Genomic DNA, 21,718 nt, shown 5'->3' on the forward strand with positions numbered 1-21,718 from the left:
CTTACCACATCGCACCCCGCCAACGCCATGAAGGGTTTATTGATCAGGCCCCACTGCCTCTGCCAGACTCCGTCAGTGTATTTTACCTTTATTCCCCACCCCCAGTTCCCATCAGGCACACACAATCGTCGCCTTTAACGAGCGGCGCCGCCAAGCGCGGAGACGTTTGCACGACAGTCCGGCGCAGGGAAGAAGCCAGAAGGCAGGACCCTTCTTTGGTTTTGCCGGGGAAGGAAGATGGCGGCTGGGGAGCTAAAGTCTGTGCTCTTTGTGTGCTTGGGTGAGTGCGGGACGGCCGCGCATGTGGGGCCGGGGACGGAGAAAGGGGCTGTTTCGCCTTCCCGCGGGACAGGGGAGGGAATTCGCAGGTCACTGCTGGGGAGGGGATGGAGCGGAGTCCATTTCCTGCTCTTTCCCCTAGGGAGGGGCTCGCAGTAGTGTTCATCCTCCTTTCCTCCCGTGAATCGGTTCCCCCTCACCAGGAAGGAGAACGTGAGTGAATCAGAGAAGGGGTCTCCTGGGGGGTGGCGGAGGGAGTACATGTGTAGGGAGCAGCTCGTGTCACTGTAATAAACACTTCTCAATACCCGCCCACCAAGAGGTTATCTCTTCCCAGAGCGCTTGGTGCAGTGTGTCTGTGTGTTCATGATTAGTGCCTGCTTGCCAGACCTTGTGGAGAAGGTTCTGGTGGTGGGGTTATTCAGTGTTTTCATTGATGAGTTGTTGAATAAAATTTGCATCTGACATGAGGCTTGGAAGACAAGTCTGAGAGAGGTAGCCGACTTAGTCTGTCTCTTCAAAAACAGCAAGAAGTTCTGTGGTACCTTATGGACTAACAGATGTTTTGGAGTATAAGCTTTCATGGGCAAAGACCTGCTTTGTCAGATGCATGAGTGGGGTTGGGGGGCGGGCAGGGTTCAGTGGAGTATTTAAAGACGGACTCTCGGTAAAAGTAAACTGTAAAAGTAAAAGTAGACTCAGAAAACTGACTTGATTTCTCCTCTCTTGATGTTCACAACTCCACCAATAATGGCCCACATCCACCCTGACTGAACAGACCTTGTCAGCTCTGGCCCTTCCCTTTTACTGAGACTCTCTCTTTAAATACTCCTCTGAAACCCGCTCACTCATGCATCTGACAAAGCGGGTCTTTGCCCATGAAAGCTTATGCTCCAAAGTATCTGTTAATCTATAAGGTGCCACTGGACTTCTTGTTGTTTGTGAGGCTTGGAAGAGTTGCAGACAAATTAGAGAATTTTCTGACATCCACAAGATGAACATCAGTGAAGTGTGAAGTATTTCTCTTAAGGGAAAAAATAATTGTGATATTACAAAATGGGGAATAACTGGCTAAGTGATATTACTACTGGGAAAGGATCTGAGAGTTGCATTGGACTGCACATCGAATACGAGTTCACAATGTAATATGATTGTAAAAATGCCTAATGTATTTTTGAGGTGTATTAACAGGTGTGTCATGCTTGAGACACAGGAGGTAACTGTTCCCCTACCCTCTGCACTGGTGAAGCTCAACTGGAGTACTGTGTTCAGTTCTGGGCTCCACATTTGAGGAAAGACGAAGCTAAAAATGAGAGATTCCAGAAAACAACAAAAATTATAAAACATTTAGAAAATCTGATCTCTGATGAAAGGTTAAAAAAACCTGGGCACCTGGTTTTAAAAAAAAAACAAAAAACAAAAAACTTGGTATTGTGAATGAAGACTGAGGAGTAAGCCAAGATATATTCAAATATACTCAGTCTACAAACTGGACTATGTTGATATTTTTTTCCTTCCATGTCTGCTAAAGGCAGAACTAATGGTGTTAATCTGCAGCAAGTGAGATGTAGGTTAGATCAATGCTTCTCAACCTTTTTTTTTTTTTTATAAAGTACCCTTTTTTAAAAAAATATAAGTACCCACCATACCTACAATTTTCAGCAAACAATTATTTGTACCATTTCAGCACTTTTGTTTAAACAACGTAATCGTAACTGTTTGGTTGGAAGAAATTGCCTATAGTCAATGAACTTGCCATCGTACTTATGACTGTGCAAAAAGTGAGGGGGAGGGGAAGAACTAGATGAACATAAAGTCCAATTTTTGTATTCCTAAAAAGATTGAGAAACACTGAGTTAATGTACCCTGTGGAAGAGCTCTGCATAACCCCAGGGGTACACGTACCCCTTGTTGAGTACCACTGGGTTAGATATTAGGAAAAGCTGTCTAATATAAGGATAGTTAAAATCTATAATAGATTTCCCAGGAAGGTTGTGGCATCGCCATTATTGGAGGGTTGTGTGTGTTTTTTTTAGAAGAACAGAATGGACAGACACCTAAGTTTAACTGGTAAATAGTTTGAGGAATAGCCATGCTTTTTTTTTCATCTGAAGGTGTGGGTTTTATCTACAAAATCTCATGACCTAATAAATTGCTTAGTTTATAATGTGCAACTGGATTGCTTGTTGCTAGGTTTAATTTTCTTCCTTGGTACAAGGGGCTGAATTAGATGATTTCTGAAGATTCTTTCCTATGTTTGTATGTGTGTATGGGTATGGCTTCCTAGTCCTTACAGTCTCCCAAGCGCGCTGGAACATGCTTTTTGAGAAGAGTCTTCATTTTTTGAATTAGATCTATGTTATGAAATGATATTTGCTATGCCTTCGTAATGAGAAATTTGTTGCATAGTAAATTACAGTTTAAAGCATGTCTTCTGTCTGCAGTAAATAAAACAGATGATAATCACTAATGAAGCACATGTAGACTGATCTCTCTGAGGTGTGGGCATGGTTTACTCTGTGTATCTAGCCCATTGTTAATACTAGAGCTGTGGCATCCAACATGCTAGCCACTAGTCACATGTGGCTATGTGGCTAGTTGGCTTAAACAATAGGTATATTTTCAGAATAGCATGGCTAATTCACTAAAGTAGTAGCCACTGTATTGACCAATGTTTGAGACTTGGTTGACAGCACCTTACTAGAGAAATGTGGGAATGGAGAGAATAAACTATATTCACTATTTTCAGAGAAGAATGAAACAAAGTTAGAAAGTACAAATGATTGTGGTAAAATCACTGTAATGACTATTGTCAGTTCCCCTTTGGAATTGTCTGTCATATTATTCAAAAAATTGGACATATGACAACAAGGGCTGGATAAATAAATTAAATAAAGGCTGAGCTGTCAAAATTGCATTCCTATACCTTTAAGACTGCATTGTGCTTTCCTTCCGCCAGAGCTTGGTTTTGCTGTGTTTCTGTAGTTATCTAAAATTTCCCCTATCCTCTAAAAAGTGATCTTGATACACTGTTAAATTTTTAAATGTATGTAATATTTTTTATTTAAAATAATAAAAACTTAGAGCCAATCAATTCAAAAACATGAGTAAGTTGTTGTGAATACACTGGAAATATCTGAAACTTCCAGTATTCAAGTATTTGACATAGGGATGTTAACAGTTAACCAGTAAACCACGTCCATAAGGATTAGGTTTACAGGTTACGGTTAACCTCTGGAGGCTGGAGCTCCCCACTGCAGGCCATCTTCATCTGCAGTGAAGTCAGGAGCACTCTAGCCTGGCCAGAGCAGCCCTTGTTCACAGTGGGCCCAGGAGTCTTCAGCTGTCTTCTGCCCTCCCCTGCAATCCCCACCTCCCCCTGTTTAATTAGTTAATTAAATGGGATATTATATTCCTAGCTTGAAGGGAGAGACAGCCTGTTATTTATGAAGATATTCCTTATGCACGTGAGATTTGATTTCAGAAAGCAAAAAGATTCAGGTTGTTTACCTCTGCATTTATTTTGAAAAACTAATAAATATTCATTTAATATTTACTTTCTGTTTGAAATAAGGAGTGAATACTCATTATGCAGCAACATATAATCTAATCAATAGTTGCATAATTATAAGTTCTGATTATGTTCTCACACTGAACAATAAATAAAGCATATAACAATGTAAGTTACCCAAATACAAAAAAAGGAATTGGACTGAGAAGAGGTGAACAAGTTGCAGTTTAATTTAAGGGAGGATTTTTTTTAACTTACTTTTTATTGGGTGCCCACCCATTAATTTACCTAATACCACTACTTGGAAGATAATTATGCTTTAAATGCAGGTTGTTAACTTTTGTGTGTGTCTTACTTGACTTTTATCTAAGGTAGGAATGTTATATGTTAACCAGCAGAGGCTGGAATAGCTTCCCACCACCCAATGCAGGCAGCAGGGCTTGGGTGAACCACATCTGCTCCAGCCATTCTGGAATGCCCCCGGCACAGGGCTGGGTTGGGGCCCTCCAGTCTGGCTGGGCAGCCCCAGTCCCCAGCATGCCACTGGATGTGGAAGATGGCAGCAGCAGCCTCTGCAGGTGCTCCCACCATTAAATGGTTAACCAGTTAACCAATATCTTGCATCCATAATCCAAGGGCATGCAAGAAGTTGGAGCTCTTGTGTTATGTTCCCAACTTTTAGTCCTCTGCTCTATCCCCTAATCGAGTCATTTAGCAGATGATACAAACTGTAAATTTGACATAATGATTGAAAAAACATCAGTCGTGGGCCGTAGCTCACAGATGTAAACTTAGCTGGTCATTTCACTTGACAAGGCTTCATTAGGAATCATGCTTGTTTTACGCTTCAGGTAGATGTAATTAAGTGGAGATGCCCTAGCTATGAAACAATGAGTGAGGAAAAAAATACTTTACGAGAGAACTATATGTGAAAAATATTGTTGAAACTTTTATTAAAATTATTGAGGTATCACCTCAGAAGCTCACATAGTAAAGAGGTTAGTCTGGGTATGCATTTGAAGACGAAGCCCTAATATAATGCCAGAAGTATAGGTGGTGATACATTCTGGGGGAGGGATAGCTCGGTGGTTTAAGCTTTGGCCTGCTAAACCCAGAGTTCTGAGACCAATCCTTGAGTGGGCCATTTACGGATCTGGGGCAAATAGATTTAAAAAAAAAATTGTGTCAGGGATGGTGATAGGTCCTGCTGTGAGTGTAAGGGACTGGACTTGATGATGTCTCAAGGTCCATTCCAGTTCTGTGAGATAGGTAAATCTCCATATGTACATTAAATGATAGTCTCTGTTGATAAATATGTGAACAATGCCCTGTCTTAGTGCCTGTTTATATTAGAGAAATTTACACTTGTGTAACTACACAAGTGCAAATCCTTACTGTATTTGCACTGCACCAATCTGAAGTGTGAGTTACACTTGTACAGTTTACTCTGGTAGTATCAGATTAAGTTGCATTGGTGTAAATTCATTTTTATAGTATTGCTGTACATGTATATTACCACTGCAGATTTCTGGAAGGCGAGAGTGGATGAAGGACAAAGTGTTCCTTCATCTGAGAGGTCCTTATTAGTTGTAATCATTTTAAAAAAAGAATCCATACTCTTGTTGCAAGAGGGATGACTTTATTTCCCGGTGAAATGCCAGTTTAGCTTATTTGTTATAAAATTAGGTCATATGTTATGCATGGTTGTATTCCCCCTACTCTTTCTATTAACTATGTCGTCCTTTACTTGTATGGAAATAGAATGTGGGGCTTTTGTGCAATAAAACATATTCAGAAGTGTTCTCTGCCTCCTCTCTCCCTCCTGCCTGGGTAGGAAGTATTCTGCTGATTTTAATAAAGGAAGTTTCATCACTGAACCATGCTCGTATTACTTAGTGGAGGGAACACTTCTAAGAAAATAATCCATTTTTCATATATGTTCTATGCATGATGTCTAAAATCTGTCAGCAAGGATGCCAATTTGCATCAAGTTTTCTCTTGACCCACTTAATAGCCAAAAGACTGGGGCATATTGCTGGTACAGTATGGAGAAGTTCACGCTTTCCACGTCTCTGGTATCAAGTCTGTTGCTAAAGAGAATAAATGGAACCAGTTTTGTCTATTTTGTCACCACTTTTTATATGATGGTTTTCCAAGTAGATTTACTAATGTGGTGTGCTTTGCCATACTGTTTTGTAGTATGTATGATATACTATTTACCAAAAACCACATCTTTTCTCTAATTGCAGATACTCTGTTGTATTTTGAGTACTGTGTGATCATAAAACATGAAGATCCTGCTTATTTTAATATGGCTGTTTTCACAAAAAGTTAGAACTAAGTTGCATAAGAGTATTAATTCTGCATTTCTGGACATGACCATGACAGTCTTAAGTCTTACCTATTCTGTTTCCTTCTTTTTTAATGAATTAAATGCTGTCCACAGATGTTTTTAAAAAAATAAATCTATTAATTCCTATAGCCTTACCTTCTTTTGTTGAACGATCCTTCAAAAGATGTTAATAAAACATTAATGAAAATTCTTAAACTGATCTCATCTTACTGTACTACCTCAAACATAACACCATCAAATGTTTGTTACCACCTCTCTCTATTTGTGAAAGAATCAAAGATCTGTAAAAGACAAAATGTGTAATGTTTTACTACCATGAAAGGATATAATACGTTTTAGTTAGCGTGAAAACAAGTGGCATATTCAGTAACTGAATTAATTGTGCTTTCAGTTACCTAAAACATCTGAAGTAAGGAAAGGGTAAATATGAAAAAGCAGACTGGTATGAAAGTTTTATCTACAGGGATATTGTTAAAAAGAGGATCCTAAGCAATAGTGTTAGTAATGTCTTGCTTTGGTATTGAACTTTAATTTGGGCAAGGATGTAATTGTGTCCCTAATATTTTCAGCATTTTACAGTGTTTAATAGTTTTTAGAGGTAAAAAGGCAACTTGTAGTGGAAAATGTGGCTTTCAGCAATCATGTTGGCCATAAAGATAAATAACTCAAGTAAACTTTTGCCAATCATCCTGTAAATCATAGTCAGAAATGTATCCTGTTTGTCATTGTACAGGACATTTATGGAGATGGGTTATCTGAAATCTTCCAGAAGTTTCAGACAGTTATGAGTAAAACAGTCAGAGACAGGAAAAAATGTTAGTGTTAACATCCATTTGAGATAAAGGCTAAAATTCTGCTTATTTCATTTAAAGCCTCTCTGTAGGGGTAGGGGTAGCAATATGATTATGCCACACAGGAGTAGGACAAGATTTGGAATCAAGTGAGAAGGGTGCAAGCCGTCTGGTGTGGCAAACTCCATACATCAGTCACCTCACTCCCCTTAGTGAGATTGGAATAAACAGAGACTGCTTCAGAGGTGTTGCCTTGACTCCACACCAGTGGACTCACCTAGGGAATATGGTAAACTGTCAAAGCACCATGTGTACTAAAATCCTGTCCTTGCTGACTTATGTTGCCCAGTGCTTTATAACTAATATTTTCTTTTACAATAGAAAAACTTTAGTTCCATCTTTTGTTTTGATAGGGAACATTTGCCGATCACCCATAGCTGAAGCAGTTTTCAGAAAACTTGTAACCGATGAAAACATTGACAATAAGGTCAGTCTTTTATTCTTGTGGTTGTCATGACATACTTCTTTTTTTCTAGCCAGTCAGTGTTGTATAAGCTCTGGGAAGAAAGACATAAACATTTGAATTTATTTTTCTGTAGTGGAGGATAGACAGTGCAGCAACATCTACTTATGAAATAGGAAACCCACCTGACTATCGGGGACAGGCTTGTATGAGGAAGCATGGCATTACCATGAATCATATTGCCAAACAGGTAGTGTATTCTTATTTCCTTTAAATGTGTTTTTGTATATGATTTTTTTTGTTGCAGTGGATGACAGACAGTGGTGCTGTTTCTGACTGGAACGTGGGGCGCTCCCCAGATGCAAGGGCTTTAAGCTGTCTAAGAAATCATGGCATTGAAACAGCCCATAAAGCACGCCAGGTAGAGAAGAGTATATTTTATTTCTTGAGAGAATTAATAAGTATGTTTGGCTGTAATTACTCATGCCAATCACAACGGCCATTTAATGAGTATATGGGATTTGTCAAATTGAATATTAGGAGCGATTGACTGTTAAAGAGTAAATCAGATTTTTCAAATGTCCTTGGCTTTGGCTTTACTCCTTCAGTTGAACTCAAGGGGAGCAGAGTGAAGCCAATAGTTGAGCAGCTTTCTGGAACTTTTCAGTGTTCAGTATTCTTTCTCTGAGGTATATTTCTTCTATTTTGAATAATTTTGCAGTGTTTTCTCTTGACTTCGTGGCACATCCTATGCACATGTTGGAGCTGATAGCTACATTGGAAGGGCATTATTTGTACAGTGCAGGTCTAATAGAGGCCCAGGGTTGCACTCTGGTCTGATGCTGCAACCCTTGCTGTCAAAATTCTTTGAGGGAGCTCAGACCCAAGAGTGAAAAGAATGCCACAGTATCTTCAAAGAAGACTTACAAGTAGATAATCTTCTTAAACATATACTGGGGATCTCTGTTTACGAATTAGAGCAGCACCATTCAACCAAATGGAAACGTTGTCTGAAGTTTTGGAAATTCTCACCTTAGGCCTGGCCTGCACTAAGAGATTGAGTCGAATTTAAAGATCTAAGTTTTCTTTTTTTTTAAATAAACTATCCATCTACACCCCAGCACTCAACAGATTGATTTTAAGGGGCTTTAAGGTCAACTTTTGTAATGCCGACTTCCCCCAAAGTAACTCAAGAAGTTGAATTTGCAAAGTCAAACTATACAAGTGGAAATGGCAGCATTAGTAAAATTGATTTTAGCAGCCTTTAATTTGTCGCATAGTGCCCCTTGAGGTGTGTTTTCCGGCCATCACTCCACCTCCGCTGCTCTGCAGGTGAGCTTGTAGTAGGTGACCAGAAGCAGCAGTCATCAGCCTAGGAATTTGATTTCCTTTCCTATCTGGCTAACGTGGCGAGCAGATGGGTGAGTCACATCTCTGGAGCACACCCTGTAGTCATGAGTTCTCAGGATCGCAAAAGGGTTCCAGTATGGAACCATCAGGAGATCTTAGACCTTATCTTGGTGTGGGGGAAGATGCTATTTTCATTCAGCTCAAAGCCAGCAAAAGAAATGCTGATATTCTAAAATATCACAAGGCACGATTCAGGAAGGGTACACCAGGGACACTCAGCAGTGCCACGTAAATATCAAGGAACTGAGGCAGAGTAACCAGAAATGCAGAACAAGCTACTGCTCTATCTGGGGCATCTCCCCAAAAATGCCAATACTACAATAAGCTTCACGCTCTTCTGGGCACAGATGTAACCTCTGCCCCCAGAAGACAACTCAACTCCTCTGTGAAGAGCATTCCCCGGAATGATGATGAAGCATGTTGTTATGTGGAAGGGGTGGAAGACAGCGGGTTTCATTCCAGCACTGAACTAGATTTTGAAAGATTGGAGCTGGAGCCCGTCCCCTTAACTCAGGAGGTGTCTTCAGAAGCAAAGCTGGATCCTGGAGAGGACATTTTTGGTATGTGTTTTCCTACTGATAATAGTATGTTGGAATTGAGGGGGAGATCTATTCCCCTTTCCCTTAGAACAGCTTGTTAATATGTCTGTGGATATAGAACAGATCCTGTTTGGACAAAAAACTGAAGGTCTTAGGCACTTTTGGATTTTTCTGATGAGATTTATGGGGAGACCTGACTTCTTCCTGTTTCTGTGGTAAGACATCTTACGGCACCAAGCCACCAGTAAGAGGTCTAGAAGCATGGCCCCACAGAGCATTTTTGCAAATTTGACAGAACAAGCAATCTTTCCTTATCCCTTTTTCTTATTGTGATGAGACTTATGTTTCATTTGACAATCTAGAATGCATGGGAAGTTTTCTGAATCACTAATGATTTTTTTGCCTATGACTTAACAGTGGAGAGCAAAATTCATGCGTCTCCTGATACGGCTGCTTTAAAATAAAGGCTCTACTTTAAGCAGCAAACACTCCAGAACCTTGAAAGAATTGAGCTCACAGCCCTGGGTTTACAAGGCCAATGCTCTAGCCACAGATAACTCTCCTCCCCGTGACCTTGGTGAGAAGCAAAGAGGGAGGGTCCAGCCAATAGGAGGTTGCCACAAATTTGGAAGTAGAAAACCCGGAATGAAATGTTGGAAAATTATTTTGGTATAGTCACAAAGGAAAATCAGAGCTCTGTGACAGGAATAAAAACATGATGGACTGTCAAGCATAAACGTATGATTCATTCTTTATGAGCTAGCTGACGGAATTGATTGAATTGCTGATTGAGAAATCTCAGTCAAGGACCTCGGCCTTAATTGAATCTGTTCTTGAGAAAATAAGTCAGCGAATCAGACGCTCCCCCTCTAGCACATTCACCATTACATGCCCCCCATTGCTACACATTACCTTCCCTTTTAGAGGCACAGCAATCCCAGGCCACTACAGGCACCACTGATACCTGCCATCCTTACCCCATTAATTGTTCTCCCCTCGATGGGGCACTGCAGGTGCCATCACTTTAGACCTCTCTCAGCCGAATCCTTCTACTCCCCTGCTCTTGGCTGTGCTTTCCCTGTCCAGTCAACACACACCTCCCATACTTCTTCCCTCTACATATTCAACACCTTCCTCTCGTTTGGAGACTTAGAACGAGGTGGGGGAAGATCATGGAGAGCCCTGCTTCATAGCCCCACAAAATCATCACCCACCAGAAAGCTAACCTTTCATGAATATCCATCACCTGATTATCCTTTTTTTTCCCTCTGTACCTCCACTCTTCCATTAGTGCCCCCTAAATAAAAAACACCTTTTTAAAAAAAATAGTTTTGTTTATTGGTTAACATGCTTTCAGGATGGGTGGGTGGTGATGTTTGTTTCAAGATTGGAAGGGGGCATAACACAAAGGGCAAGGAAACAGCATGGGTGTGTGTAGGGGGAGTGCCAGTTAAGGCCCTTCATGCTAATTCACAAACTTGGTTTTCAAGGCATCACTGATTTTTTTCAGTGCATCTTTCTGGGCTTTCCTATTTGCTCTTGGGGTCAGGTGCTGATCATTTCTTGCCAGGATCTCTGGCTCAGCCTCTAACGCAGGCACGAAACTTCCCCCCTCGCCTAGCAAATGGTATGGAGAATACAGCAGGCCCCAATGAGAAGAGTAGCCTTTTCTTCATTGAGGTCTAAACGTGTCAGAAGGCACCTGAACCTGGCTTTTAAATGGCCAAAGACACATTCTGCCACCATTCTGCTCCTGCTTAGCATATAGTTAAAGAGCTTACTGGAGTCCATGAACCCTATGTAGAGCTTCATGAGCCCGAGGGTACAAGAGGTAAGCAGTGTCGCCCAGAATCACTATGGGCAGTTCAACATCCTCAATGTTAATTTTCTGGTCTGGGAAGAAAAATCGACTATGGAGCCTTGTAAACAGATCAGAATTCCTAAAGATTTGAGTGTCATACACCTTTCCCGACCACCCCATATTGATATCAGTGAATCGACCTTTGTTATCCACCAGCACCTACAACACCATAGAGAAGTACCCCTTGCAGTTAATGTACTCTGAGGCCTGGTGGTGCAGTGCCAGGATGGGAGTGTGCATTCCATGTCTGGCCTTACTGCAGTTGATGAACCCCATGGCAACAAATCCGTCCACCATCTCCTTCACATTCCTCAGAGTCACTGTATTCCACAGGAGAATCTTGTTGATCGCCTTAGCTACCTGGGTGACGACAGCCCCCACCGTAGATTTGCGCACTCCACATTGATTTCCTGCTGACTGGTAGCTATCTGGCTTTGCAAAGTTCCACAGAGCAATTGTCACGCACTTCTCAACTGTCAAAGCAGTTCTCATTCTGGTGTTGCTGCACTTCAGGGTGAGAGACAGCAGTTCACAAAGTTCCTTCAAAGTGGCCTTACGCATGTGGAAGTTTCGCAGGCACTGTTGATCATTCCATGACTGCAAACCAATGTGATTCCCACCAGTGTGTGCTGGTTTCATGGCTTCAGAACCTGCGCTCCACATTGTACAGTTCTTCCAGTGGCACCGGAAACTCCCCGGTTCTTCTCCCCAGATCTTCACATCTGTCATTGCCCCGGGAAGCAGTGAGCCCATACTGCATGGGCACTATGTTCAGACTACACTATGTCACGGTGTGGGAACTGAGCACAAAAGACAGCATCAACTTTAAAAGGAATCGGGATCCATGTTAGTGCCTGTAATAGTGGTTGGCAGATAATATGAAAACTGTGAATGTGCCATTTTTTTCCAGCCAGAAAGGGGAAAGTGAGGGGAAATGCATTCTGGGATGATGACATCAGAAATCCAGAACTACTTACAGTGACTTTTTTCCCCCACAAGACACTGGTACAAAATCCCAAAATGGAGCAGGGCTGTAGGAACTGTGGGATAGGTGCCCAGAATGTACTGCTTCCCTAGTTGGACTTAAGCAACCTAGTGAGGTCACACTAAATTGACTTTCTGAGCTGGTCAGGACACAGCCTCGACTTTATAAAATCTAATGTTACAAATTAAACTTCAGGAAATTCTATTTTATTCCCAATTGTAGATATATCCTTACTTATTCTTTAATCAATTTATTTCAAGTATTGCATTCTAGAGCATTGCATTGAAATAAACATAACTTCATGTATTAAAATGACTTAGACATTCAAATAAATGTACATAACTTATTTCTATTAACTATTCTGAGCATATAGAGTATTCCTTTAGGACATAACCTTTTCTTAGTTGGCATTCATGCTACAAGGTCTTGCATTTGACACAAGATCAAGTAGTGTTTTTGGCATCTTTCTTTTCTGTTCCCTTTAGAATTTTTTTCAGAGTCAAAAAATAGAGAATTGAACATAACACACTATTCCAAATTTGCCTGTTTTTAATACTAGAACAATTCCAACAATTTTTTCTATTTACAGTTACAGATTTTATCTTTTTACTACTTGCAAGCAGCATGCTTACTTTTATTTTTATACTAGATCAGTGGTTTTTCAAACTCAACTGTGAAGCTATTTTTATCGTAATGGTGAAACGTGTAGAGGTCTTCAGGGTTTCTTGTGAAGACTGCTTTGGTGTTTCTTGCTCATTTTATTACCAGCTGCTTCAAATCTTCATTAATGAAGTTTTTGTTGTTTTAGTTGGTTGGTTTGGGATATGTCAGTGTTTTGTTTTGTTTTTAAATAAAAGCAACCAGTAATGAATTTGTGGAAATATGCAGAACAAAATTGCAGCTTCACCTGGAAAGATTACAGCAAAGAGATTTCAAGTCGATGATTTTGTTAAAATAGCTTTCAGGGAGAGGAAAGATAACTAAACACAATGGGGGGGCGGGGGGGTCAGCGGCACAGGATGGTGACAAGTTGGCAGTGTTTGCCTGAAACAGCCCACCATGTTGGTAGGTATTTATCAATCTGGAAAAGAATTAATAAACTTTTCAAAGGCACAAATGGCCACTGGGTATCTAAAGTCAGTGGAAATTAAACATCTGTCATTTAGATTTTTGACAATCTCTCCAAAGTATGTTGTTCTGACTTGGTTGAAACAGGTGACTTGAGGCTACACCTAACAAAGTCTCCATAGGAAATGCGGGAATCAAAGGTGCAGGCAAAGAAGTATTCGATAGAATTATATATGCAGCCAGGCCTGGTGAACAGTCTTGAAATGAATTTTGTTTCTTTGACTAAAAGCCAAATCCCAGGAAGGAGCTGAGCATGTGGATATTTTGAGAGCAGGTTGAAATTGTCATAGAGTAATGAATTATCAGACCTAGGAGAACGTGATATGTTGTGGAAGATGCAACATAGTTCTTTTAAAGAGCAATTATGCCTCTCCAATCATTTAAAATAAATGATGTAGGCATTGACTGAACTGGAACTTTTAAACTATAATTTAGGGTATGAATTTAAACCAGCGTGGTTATGCTAGTATAACCAGTCACATGGACAGATATGAATTGCTTATTTAATTCAGAGTATGTCAGATGGAAATGTGCGTAAGATAAGTTGAAAACAGTCATTCTTATCCTGGAACAAAAGTATACACAGGGTTATACACACAGTAAACCCTCAATTTAATGGACTAATGGCGGGGTAGGGGGGGCGTGTTGGTTAAACCTGAAAGTCCCTTAAATCTGAGGGTTTACTTTTGCCCTATTCCCACCCCCGCAAAAAAAAAAACAAAAAAAAACTCCGGCAACTGCCAGAGCTGCTGCAGCTTGGAGACACCCTACTGTGGCTTGGAGATGTTCTGCTGCTGTGGCAGTTAAACAATCTATTGCAGCCTCCAGGAGCCGCCACTGCCGCTTGTGCCACCATATGTTCCTCCCACCAGGGTGGAATGCATACCTGACTGCCAACGTGCCCCACCCCTTGTGGGAGGAGCGTGTGGTGGGTCTGACAGCAATGGCAGTCCAGGCCACAGTGGATCATGACAGCTGGAATTGAGGACCCCTTCAGCTGCAGTAGCAGCAGCTCTGGCACTTCTGGCAAGTTGCCTGATTTTTTTGCAAGAGTGAGGTTGGGATTTAGGATTTTAGAGACCCCAGTGGACTTCGGAACAACAGGGGACAGGCAGACATCCATTGTTCCCAAAGTTTGCTAAATCGGGGTCCATAAAACGAGGGTTGCTGTATTGCTTTAATTGCATTAGACGCTATTTCATGCAGCATATCTAAAAAGGGTTTGCACAAGCATAACTAAATCAATTTAATTTCACAGGATTTTTTTAATGTGAACAGCATCTTAAAGATGCACTCTTTCACCAGCAGCTTACCTACAGTATATGTCCACACTATCTGAACTTGGCTCATTCCATTTAATTTTCAAGAGGAATACATAGGAAGAAAAGCACTTGATAATGTGATATACAAGCATGTAAATTAAGATAGTCTCCTTCAGCCTGTTTTTAACCTAGTACTGTTTGCAAGCCAAAGAATCTGAGCCACTTTATGCTCTTTAATACATGAATTGGATAGGGAGTCTAACCTGTACCACATTACCTACTACTTCTGCATTTTGTCTTCTCAATCTGTATCTAAAATCCCGTCTTTTATGCACAAATACCAAGACAGTGATTAGACAAACTAATTACATATTATCCAGAGGGAAAATAATTTTTCTTCCATCAGGTAATTATTGAAAAATACAAATTCTTTTATAATTTAGAAGAGCAAAACATGATGAAAAACACAAAAATAGGACATGGTTTAATAATGTTTCTATGTGTTAATCCAGTTTTTCAGTATTACTATAATGACAATGTGAAAAGGAGTTCTGTGTAAATCTGAAAGATTGTTTCTCTAACCAACAGAAGCTTATTCAAGAAGAGATATTACCTCTCTGTCCTTGTCTCTAATCTTCAACGGAACATGCAAAAATTATTGTAGGTTTGATTTAGTTTTTACATGTTTGTAAGTGAAATTAAAATTCATATAACTCTGGATGAATAACTGACCTATTATGTACATTTAGGTATGAAAAATATTAGATGATAACTTTTGAAAAGAAACTGTATCGTAAAAGGTATCTATACATTTTCGTATCGTATCTATACAGTATCGTAAAACGTGTCTATAAGGTGCCACAGGACCCTTTGTTGCTGTTACGTATCGTAAAAGTGCAGCTGTGTATTTTAATCTTAATCATAATGTGTTCATTGATTTTTCTAAATTAGTTACCAGCATCTGAAGGACAGCTCTTGAAGTCAGAACATACTTACCAGTTTTCTCTGTTTTTGTGTGTCCATATTTATCATTATTTATTGTAGTTTCTGCATTTTTGTATTGCAAGTGAACACATCTTTCCATGAAAAGTTAAAGCAAATCTTTTTTAATTCTAGATTACTAAAGATGATTTCCTTACGTTTGATTTTATACTTTGCATGGATGAAAGCAACCTAAGGTAATGTATGACAGAATGCTAATAGAAATTCTTATTTGACTATCTTCTTGTAGGTGATTAATCCAGAAAATGGGCCTGATTGCTTTAGTGCCTAATGTGCAAGCTTTTGTCATCCTTTTTCTTACTATTTGTAGTTGGATTTGGCAGAATTTGATTATATTATAATGTGTATATTAATTTTGATAGCTGAGATTTTTTTGAGCATTTTTTCAGTTTGTATTTAAATATTCACAGTTGCAGAAAATTATTGGTATCAATTACTAAATAACATTAGATATTGAGATTCAAAAAGTTAAACTTTATAACCATTTAATCACAAATTGTCAACCTATGTCAAAATATCCAACTAAATACCCTGTGGTCAGATTCTAATTTCTTCTCTTAGTGGTGTCTCTGTGGATAATCCACTTCAGGATCCCAGCACCTTTGATCAGAAGTGTGCTGGTAGTGGTGCCTTACCAGCCTACATGTGGGCTGTACGGATCTTTGTGCCCTATACCAACGCTGCATAAGGCTATATCGGCAAACTGCCCTGTTGGGGGGGGGGGGGGGGGGGGGGGGCGGGGGGGGGGGGGGGGGGGCGGGCGGGCGGCGTGTCTTCAACTGCCTCAGACTGTAGGACAAAGTTCTCTGTAATTTATTCCATCCACCTGTGGAATAAATCTTATGTGCAGTGTGGCATGTGTGAGTGTGCACCACACATGCTGCCCAAATGCACACCTTACAGGAAACATTGGTGTAGGGTGTGCCTGTTTTCCTGTTTTATTATTATTTAGCTGTGTAGTTGATTAATAAAAAGGTATAATACCATATACTTGGAGAGATGGAATGCTTGTTCCCTTTTATCCTTTTCTTTAAAAGTAGCGAGGGTGGGGACAGGGAAGGGAGCAGGGAGGGGAATTAAAAGTAGACTTTAATGATGGAACAAGTCCTAATGCTGACTTTGGACCAGGGTTCAGAGAACACTACTCCCAATACAGGGACTTTCTTCATCTGTCAGTGCCTGTTATCATCAAGATCACTATCACTGAGTGCTTCCACATGGAAGACAATGGCCTTTATTCAAACTTCAAATTTGAACTTGCTGCTTCACCTAACCAGTTCCAACAATATTATGATATTGATGTTAGTGTTCCCTAAGTCGAGCTAATGGTATTTATAGTGAAGTCAGTCAAGTGCCTTAATTTGAATTTATCACGTACTGTAGACATAACCTCAGTGACCAAAGGAGATACTTAAATGATTTACTTCCAGTTTCATTTAAACTCTTAATTTTTATTAGTGTCCTTGATGCTTATCAGGATGTCAGTGTTAAAGTGAAAAGAGCTGTATTGTGGCAAGTGAGAAGTATATCGGAAGTGTAGAAGTGGGGTGATTTTCAATGAGCTTAAGATTAATCTGACTTCTGTCAGGGAAGCAGCACAAAAGCAATGGGAAGAAGACAACTGCCCCCAGCCGCCTCTGCCATCTACATTACCATTAGGCCCCAGTAGTCCAGTTTCCCCGAGGAAGATCTCTGTGGTGCTCCAATATGTGATATTAGAATGCCTGGGAAGATAGACTCATTGTAGCTACTAGCATTGTTTTGGCTGTAGGAGGAAGGAGGACAGCTTTACAGGTATGGGAGCCTTTCATTCCACACATGCCTCAGAATCAGAGCATTCTGCTTGCTTCTGTTTGAGGTGTGTTAAGAGCCCTAAAGTGGGACTGGTTAGTCATCATGGCTGACACTAGGTCAGGTTTTATTGAAGAACTTTGGTTGTACAGCTTAGGCTTCTCAACATACCTTATCAATAGAAGCAAGCAGAATGATCAGATGTGCAAGCTTGCAAACACTGATGGAAGGAAAGACTTTGTCTAGCATGTCGACAATCAATGAAATTAAGAAATACATGAACTCTGTTCCAGAGACTTTTATGTAATGAAAGCTGAAGTGGAATGCTGGAAATAATGAATAAAATGACTGCTGGAAAACATTGTAAACCTTAAGTGACTAAAGTCAAAATAATGTTATTGTTGAGCACCCGATTGCTTGATTTGCTTTCCATTTAGTCTTCACTTTATGTAGAAGTTCTTGGCGTTTAATAAAAGTAAGCAACAACATAGAGAGAAGGCAGCACACTGACAGTGTAGCAGTTCTTTTATCTCCAGTCATACTCTGCAAACTTTCTTGTAATTATTGAACTTATAACTCTGATACCAAATGGAGCAGACACCACCATTGTCCTGAAAATTATTCAGAATTGCTTGTTTTTACTTTAGAGATCTGAAAAGAAAAAGTAATCAAGTTAAAAACTGTACAGCTAAAATTGAACTCCTTGGGAGCTATGATCCACAGAAACAGCTTATTATTGAGGATCCATACTATGTGAGTATCAGATTGGCTTGAGAACTTTTAAACATTAGTATGTATCTGTGATTGTAAAACAAAAACAATATTAAAAGTAGTAGTTGAAGACTTTAAATTTGGGTAGCTAGCTATGTTTACTCTTTCTTTGTCTTATCTCTTTGCAGGGAGGTGAAAAAGACTTTGAGACTGTTTACGAGCAGTGTCTTAGATGCTGTAAGGCATTTCTGGAGAAGTTTCATTAGTGCCGCACCATTTTATTTCTGAAAATAAATATTTTGCTCCTTCTTTTAAAGGTTGTATGCATTTCATTTGATAGATGTATTTAAATGTAATATTGTAAACCTTCAATAAATCCTAATTGCAGCTGCTAAATTTCAGTTTTGTGTTATAGCGATTCTGTGGCCTGGCTTAGAAGAACAAGAGAGGGAAAAAGTATTTGAGGATCAGCTGTTTAGTAAGGCACAAGTGTAACAGTTTTTCATTCAGGGACAAATTGAATAAATATATCTGTGAACTCTTAAGTTCCATAAAACTAACGTGTTTTGCTTTTTTGCATGTAATTCAGACTTAGATTCATGTACATATGTCCCATTTGAGTATTCATAAAAAGGGATTTGAAAAACATGAGCTTTTAATGGCTTGACACAGATGTGCATATATTGAGCGTTAACTGATGAATGCTGTGTTTTTCAACAAAAATAGCTGCATCCTTCCGGACTGTTTATTTCAGACCAGGCTATGATGCTGACTTTGTTGCAGACAAGTCTGTGGATATTTAACCCATCATCATCAGATTCTCCAGCTGTCTTCCTGTTCAGCCCAAGTCCCTAGAGTTGGGCGTGTACAAAACCTGGATGGCCTGTGGGAATTTCCACAGTCCTAAAGCTGGAGATAACTTCCCAGTACATGAACTAATGGGAGCATTGACCCATTCATTGCACTTCCTGGACATCTGAATCTCCCTTTTCCCTTAGATGAATATTTGCCTGCTGTCTAGTAAGAATCGAGTGGATTTTTTTTTCCCTGCAACTTTTCAACTATCTCCCCTCTGTGCATAATCAAAAACCGATCACCAATCCAGGTTTTAACCTCCTGCTTCAACTGCTGTGATCTCTTCCTTTCGGATACCCAAAACACAAGGCTTTCTCTGCCTTTCATATTCCACTTTCAAAAGGCTCTGGATCTTCTTTAATGCTTGGAATGACCTGGTACACTTCCACACAGATATATTCACTCAATTTGTCCAAATTCTCCTAAAAACTCTCTCCTCCTAGTTGGTCTCTGGAAACTTGAGAGGAAGGATAAGTGTTAAATACTAAATTGTTATGATTATTCACAAATGATACATCCCTTTCTGAGTTACCACACATTTTTGATTTTTACCCTTCTTCCTCTGCGCGTTCCATCTTCCTCCTTTTATGATGTCTCATTTGTTAAGATTGGGCTGTGTGTTCTTTGGGACAGACCCACATCTTAATTTGAGAAACAGCATGCTTTAGCATCCTCAGAAAATGGGTGTCTCCCCTAACAGAAGGCAAGCTGTCAGACTCCACTCTTCTTCCTACCCACCCCACATGTAATCTTTAATTTAAAGTGTAAACTTTCAGACATTGCTTTGAAATTCAGCTAGGCAGAGCTTTTCAAGATAAACCAGTATAATATAAAAACATAACTGAGATTGCTGACCTCTATGCTAGATCTAGATATCAATCTGTAGCTGCTGTTGTGTTTTTAGTAGGTTAGTAGTGCTAGATTAGGGATCAGCAACCTTCAGCATGTAATCCACTGGTGGGCCATGAGACACTCATTGTATTCACCAGCCATAAGTATGGCTCCTGCAGGTCCCATTGGCCATAGTTCACCATTCCTGGACAATGGGAGCAGTGGGAGACAGCACAGGCTACAGGGACCTGATGGCTACCATTTCCTACAGTTCCCATTGGCTGGGAATGGCAAACTGTGGACCATTGGAAGTGGCAGAGGTCATGACTGCAGCCGGTTAATGTAAACAAAATGTCTCATGGCCCAGCAGCTGATTACCCTCATGGACTATGTGCCAAAGGCTGCCAATCCCTGACCTAGCAATATTACCCTATTAAAGACAAAACTATAGCTGAAAATCTTACATAACCCCTGTCTGTTAGCAGCCAATGCTGCTGAACACTGTTCATGGGAGGGTAGTTGGCACTCTGGCCCAGCAACATCTGTGGTCCCTCTGAATCACATAACCCAGGAGTCTAAGGGCAGGAAGGCCAGCTGGAACCAGGGGCAACAGCCTGGGCTGTCCATCTGGGGCCAGTGCGAGACCGAGGCCAGAGCCCCACAGCAGCACTGGGGAACATGTAGAAGCCAAGGCTTGAGCCGGAGCCCTGTTACAGCTCCATGGCAGCGTGGGGTTGAAGCCACACAGCAGTGCTAGGTGGCAAGGATGAGAGAAGCAGGGTGTCTGCTGCAGTTTTGGGGGCCAGTGTCAGGGGATGTCTCCCCAGGTCTGGCAGATTCTCTTGTTTGGGCCACACTGGCCCTGACCGTGGAGGACCAGGGAGGTAGAACCTGTACATTTGTAAAATTTATCCAATGTGGACATGTTGTACCATGGCCCTAGCCAGTGTTCAACACAAACTTCAGCTCCAGACTCATGGGAAGGTATTAAAAGGGAAGTGTTCTATAACACACAATAACTGTGTTATGAGCATGAATTCAAAAATGTGGTCTTCTATAAAATTCAGGTTCTTTTTAAGGAACATATATGTGTACAGTAGTTGTATACCAGACCAATGTAAGGTGACTTGATAGATAACAGGTTGGATCTGGCCCTTGGCATACTTGGATCCAGCCCACAATGAGTCTTGGAGCTTCAGCCCCACCAGCAGGGTGAGTTGGTGCTCATGCTCCAGCCTGCAGTGAAAGTAGGGGGTAGGGGTGAGACTCAAACTTCCCCTGACAGTGGAACTGGAACATGAACCTCAAACCCCAACCCCTGGGCTGGAAACCAGGCACTGGCTTGCCCCATTGCTGGGAGGAAGCCCTGAGTGTGCTGGGAGCCAGGTCAGTGAGGGTTGTTTGTTTATTTTCACTCCTGAATGAGAGAAGATTCCCCACCCCAAAAAGGTAGCTGTGTAGCAGAGCAGCTAAAATAAACGTCTCCGTAACTGACTATATGTGTGTCTTCAGTATTTCTCAGCTTTGCCGCTGATGATGCCTTCTGTCAGCTGCTGCATTTGTCAGGCAGGTCTTCCATGGCTCATCCCTCCAACTGAGTCATGCAATATGCAAAACAAACCCCTTCCTTCTGAGGTAGGCACTGCAGAATGTCTTGCAGCCCTCCCCGGGTTTAGTATTCTGAGGCTATGCCTAGAGTAAAGGGATTTCTCAACAGAAATTTTTGTCAAAAGATATCTCGTGACAAAACCTTTTGTCGATAGCTCAAGTCCAGACCACAAGAGCGGATTGAAAGGTTGTGCAGTATCCTGGAAGCCTTTTCCGTTGACAGAAGGTCCCTTGGAACATCCAGACCCATGTTTTGTCGACAGATTTCTGTCAACAGCTGCGTTCTTCCTCGTGGCCAGGGGGTTACAGCTGTTGACAAAAGTGCTGTGTTCTGTCAA

General features: G+C 40.8%; 1 protein-coding gene across 2 annotated transcripts; it reads left to right on the forward strand.

The window, feature by feature from the left end:
• The first annotated feature begins 118 nt into the window (after window positions 1-118).
• Window positions 119-18,487, forward strand: ACP1 (acid phosphatase 1). 2 transcript variants are annotated; one of them, XM_074991205.1, is made up of 6 exons: window positions 119-280; window positions 7,348-7,421; window positions 7,534-7,647; window positions 15,699-15,760; window positions 18,023-18,128; window positions 18,275-18,487. In XM_074991205.1, the coding sequence occupies exons 1-6, from the start codon at window positions 238-240 to the stop codon at window positions 18,350-18,352; spliced, it is 477 nt and encodes a 158-aa protein (XP_074847306.1). In that variant the 5' UTR covers window positions 119-237; the 3' UTR covers window positions 18,353-18,487. The 2 variants fall into 2 exon arrangements, with proteins under 2 accessions (XP_074847306.1, XP_074847307.1); XM_074991206.1 differs by lacking the exon at window positions 7,534-7,647 and adding an exon at window positions 7,705-7,818.
• The last annotated feature ends 3,231 nt before the right edge of the window (window positions 18,488-21,718 follow it).

Source organism: Carettochelys insculpta, chromosome 3, assembly GCF_033958435.1.
Source record: "Carettochelys insculpta isolate YL-2023 chromosome 3, ASM3395843v1, whole genome shotgun sequence".
Taxonomy (NCBI): Eukaryota; Metazoa; Chordata; order Testudines; family Carettochelyidae; genus Carettochelys; species Carettochelys insculpta.

Coding starts and splice junctions, on each gene's coding strand:
- ACP1 (XM_074991205.1), top strand. CDS start 238: ATGGCGGCTGGGGAGCTAAAGTCTGTGCTCTTTGTGTGCTTGG. Junction 281..7,347: donor TGTGCTCTTTGTGTGCTTGG/GTGAGTGCGGGA, acceptor TTGTTTTGATAG/GGAACATTTGCCGATCACCC. Junction 18,129..18,274: donor TTATTGAGGATCCATACTAT/GTGAGTATCAGA, acceptor ATCTCTTTGCAG/GGAGGTGAAAAAGACTTTGA.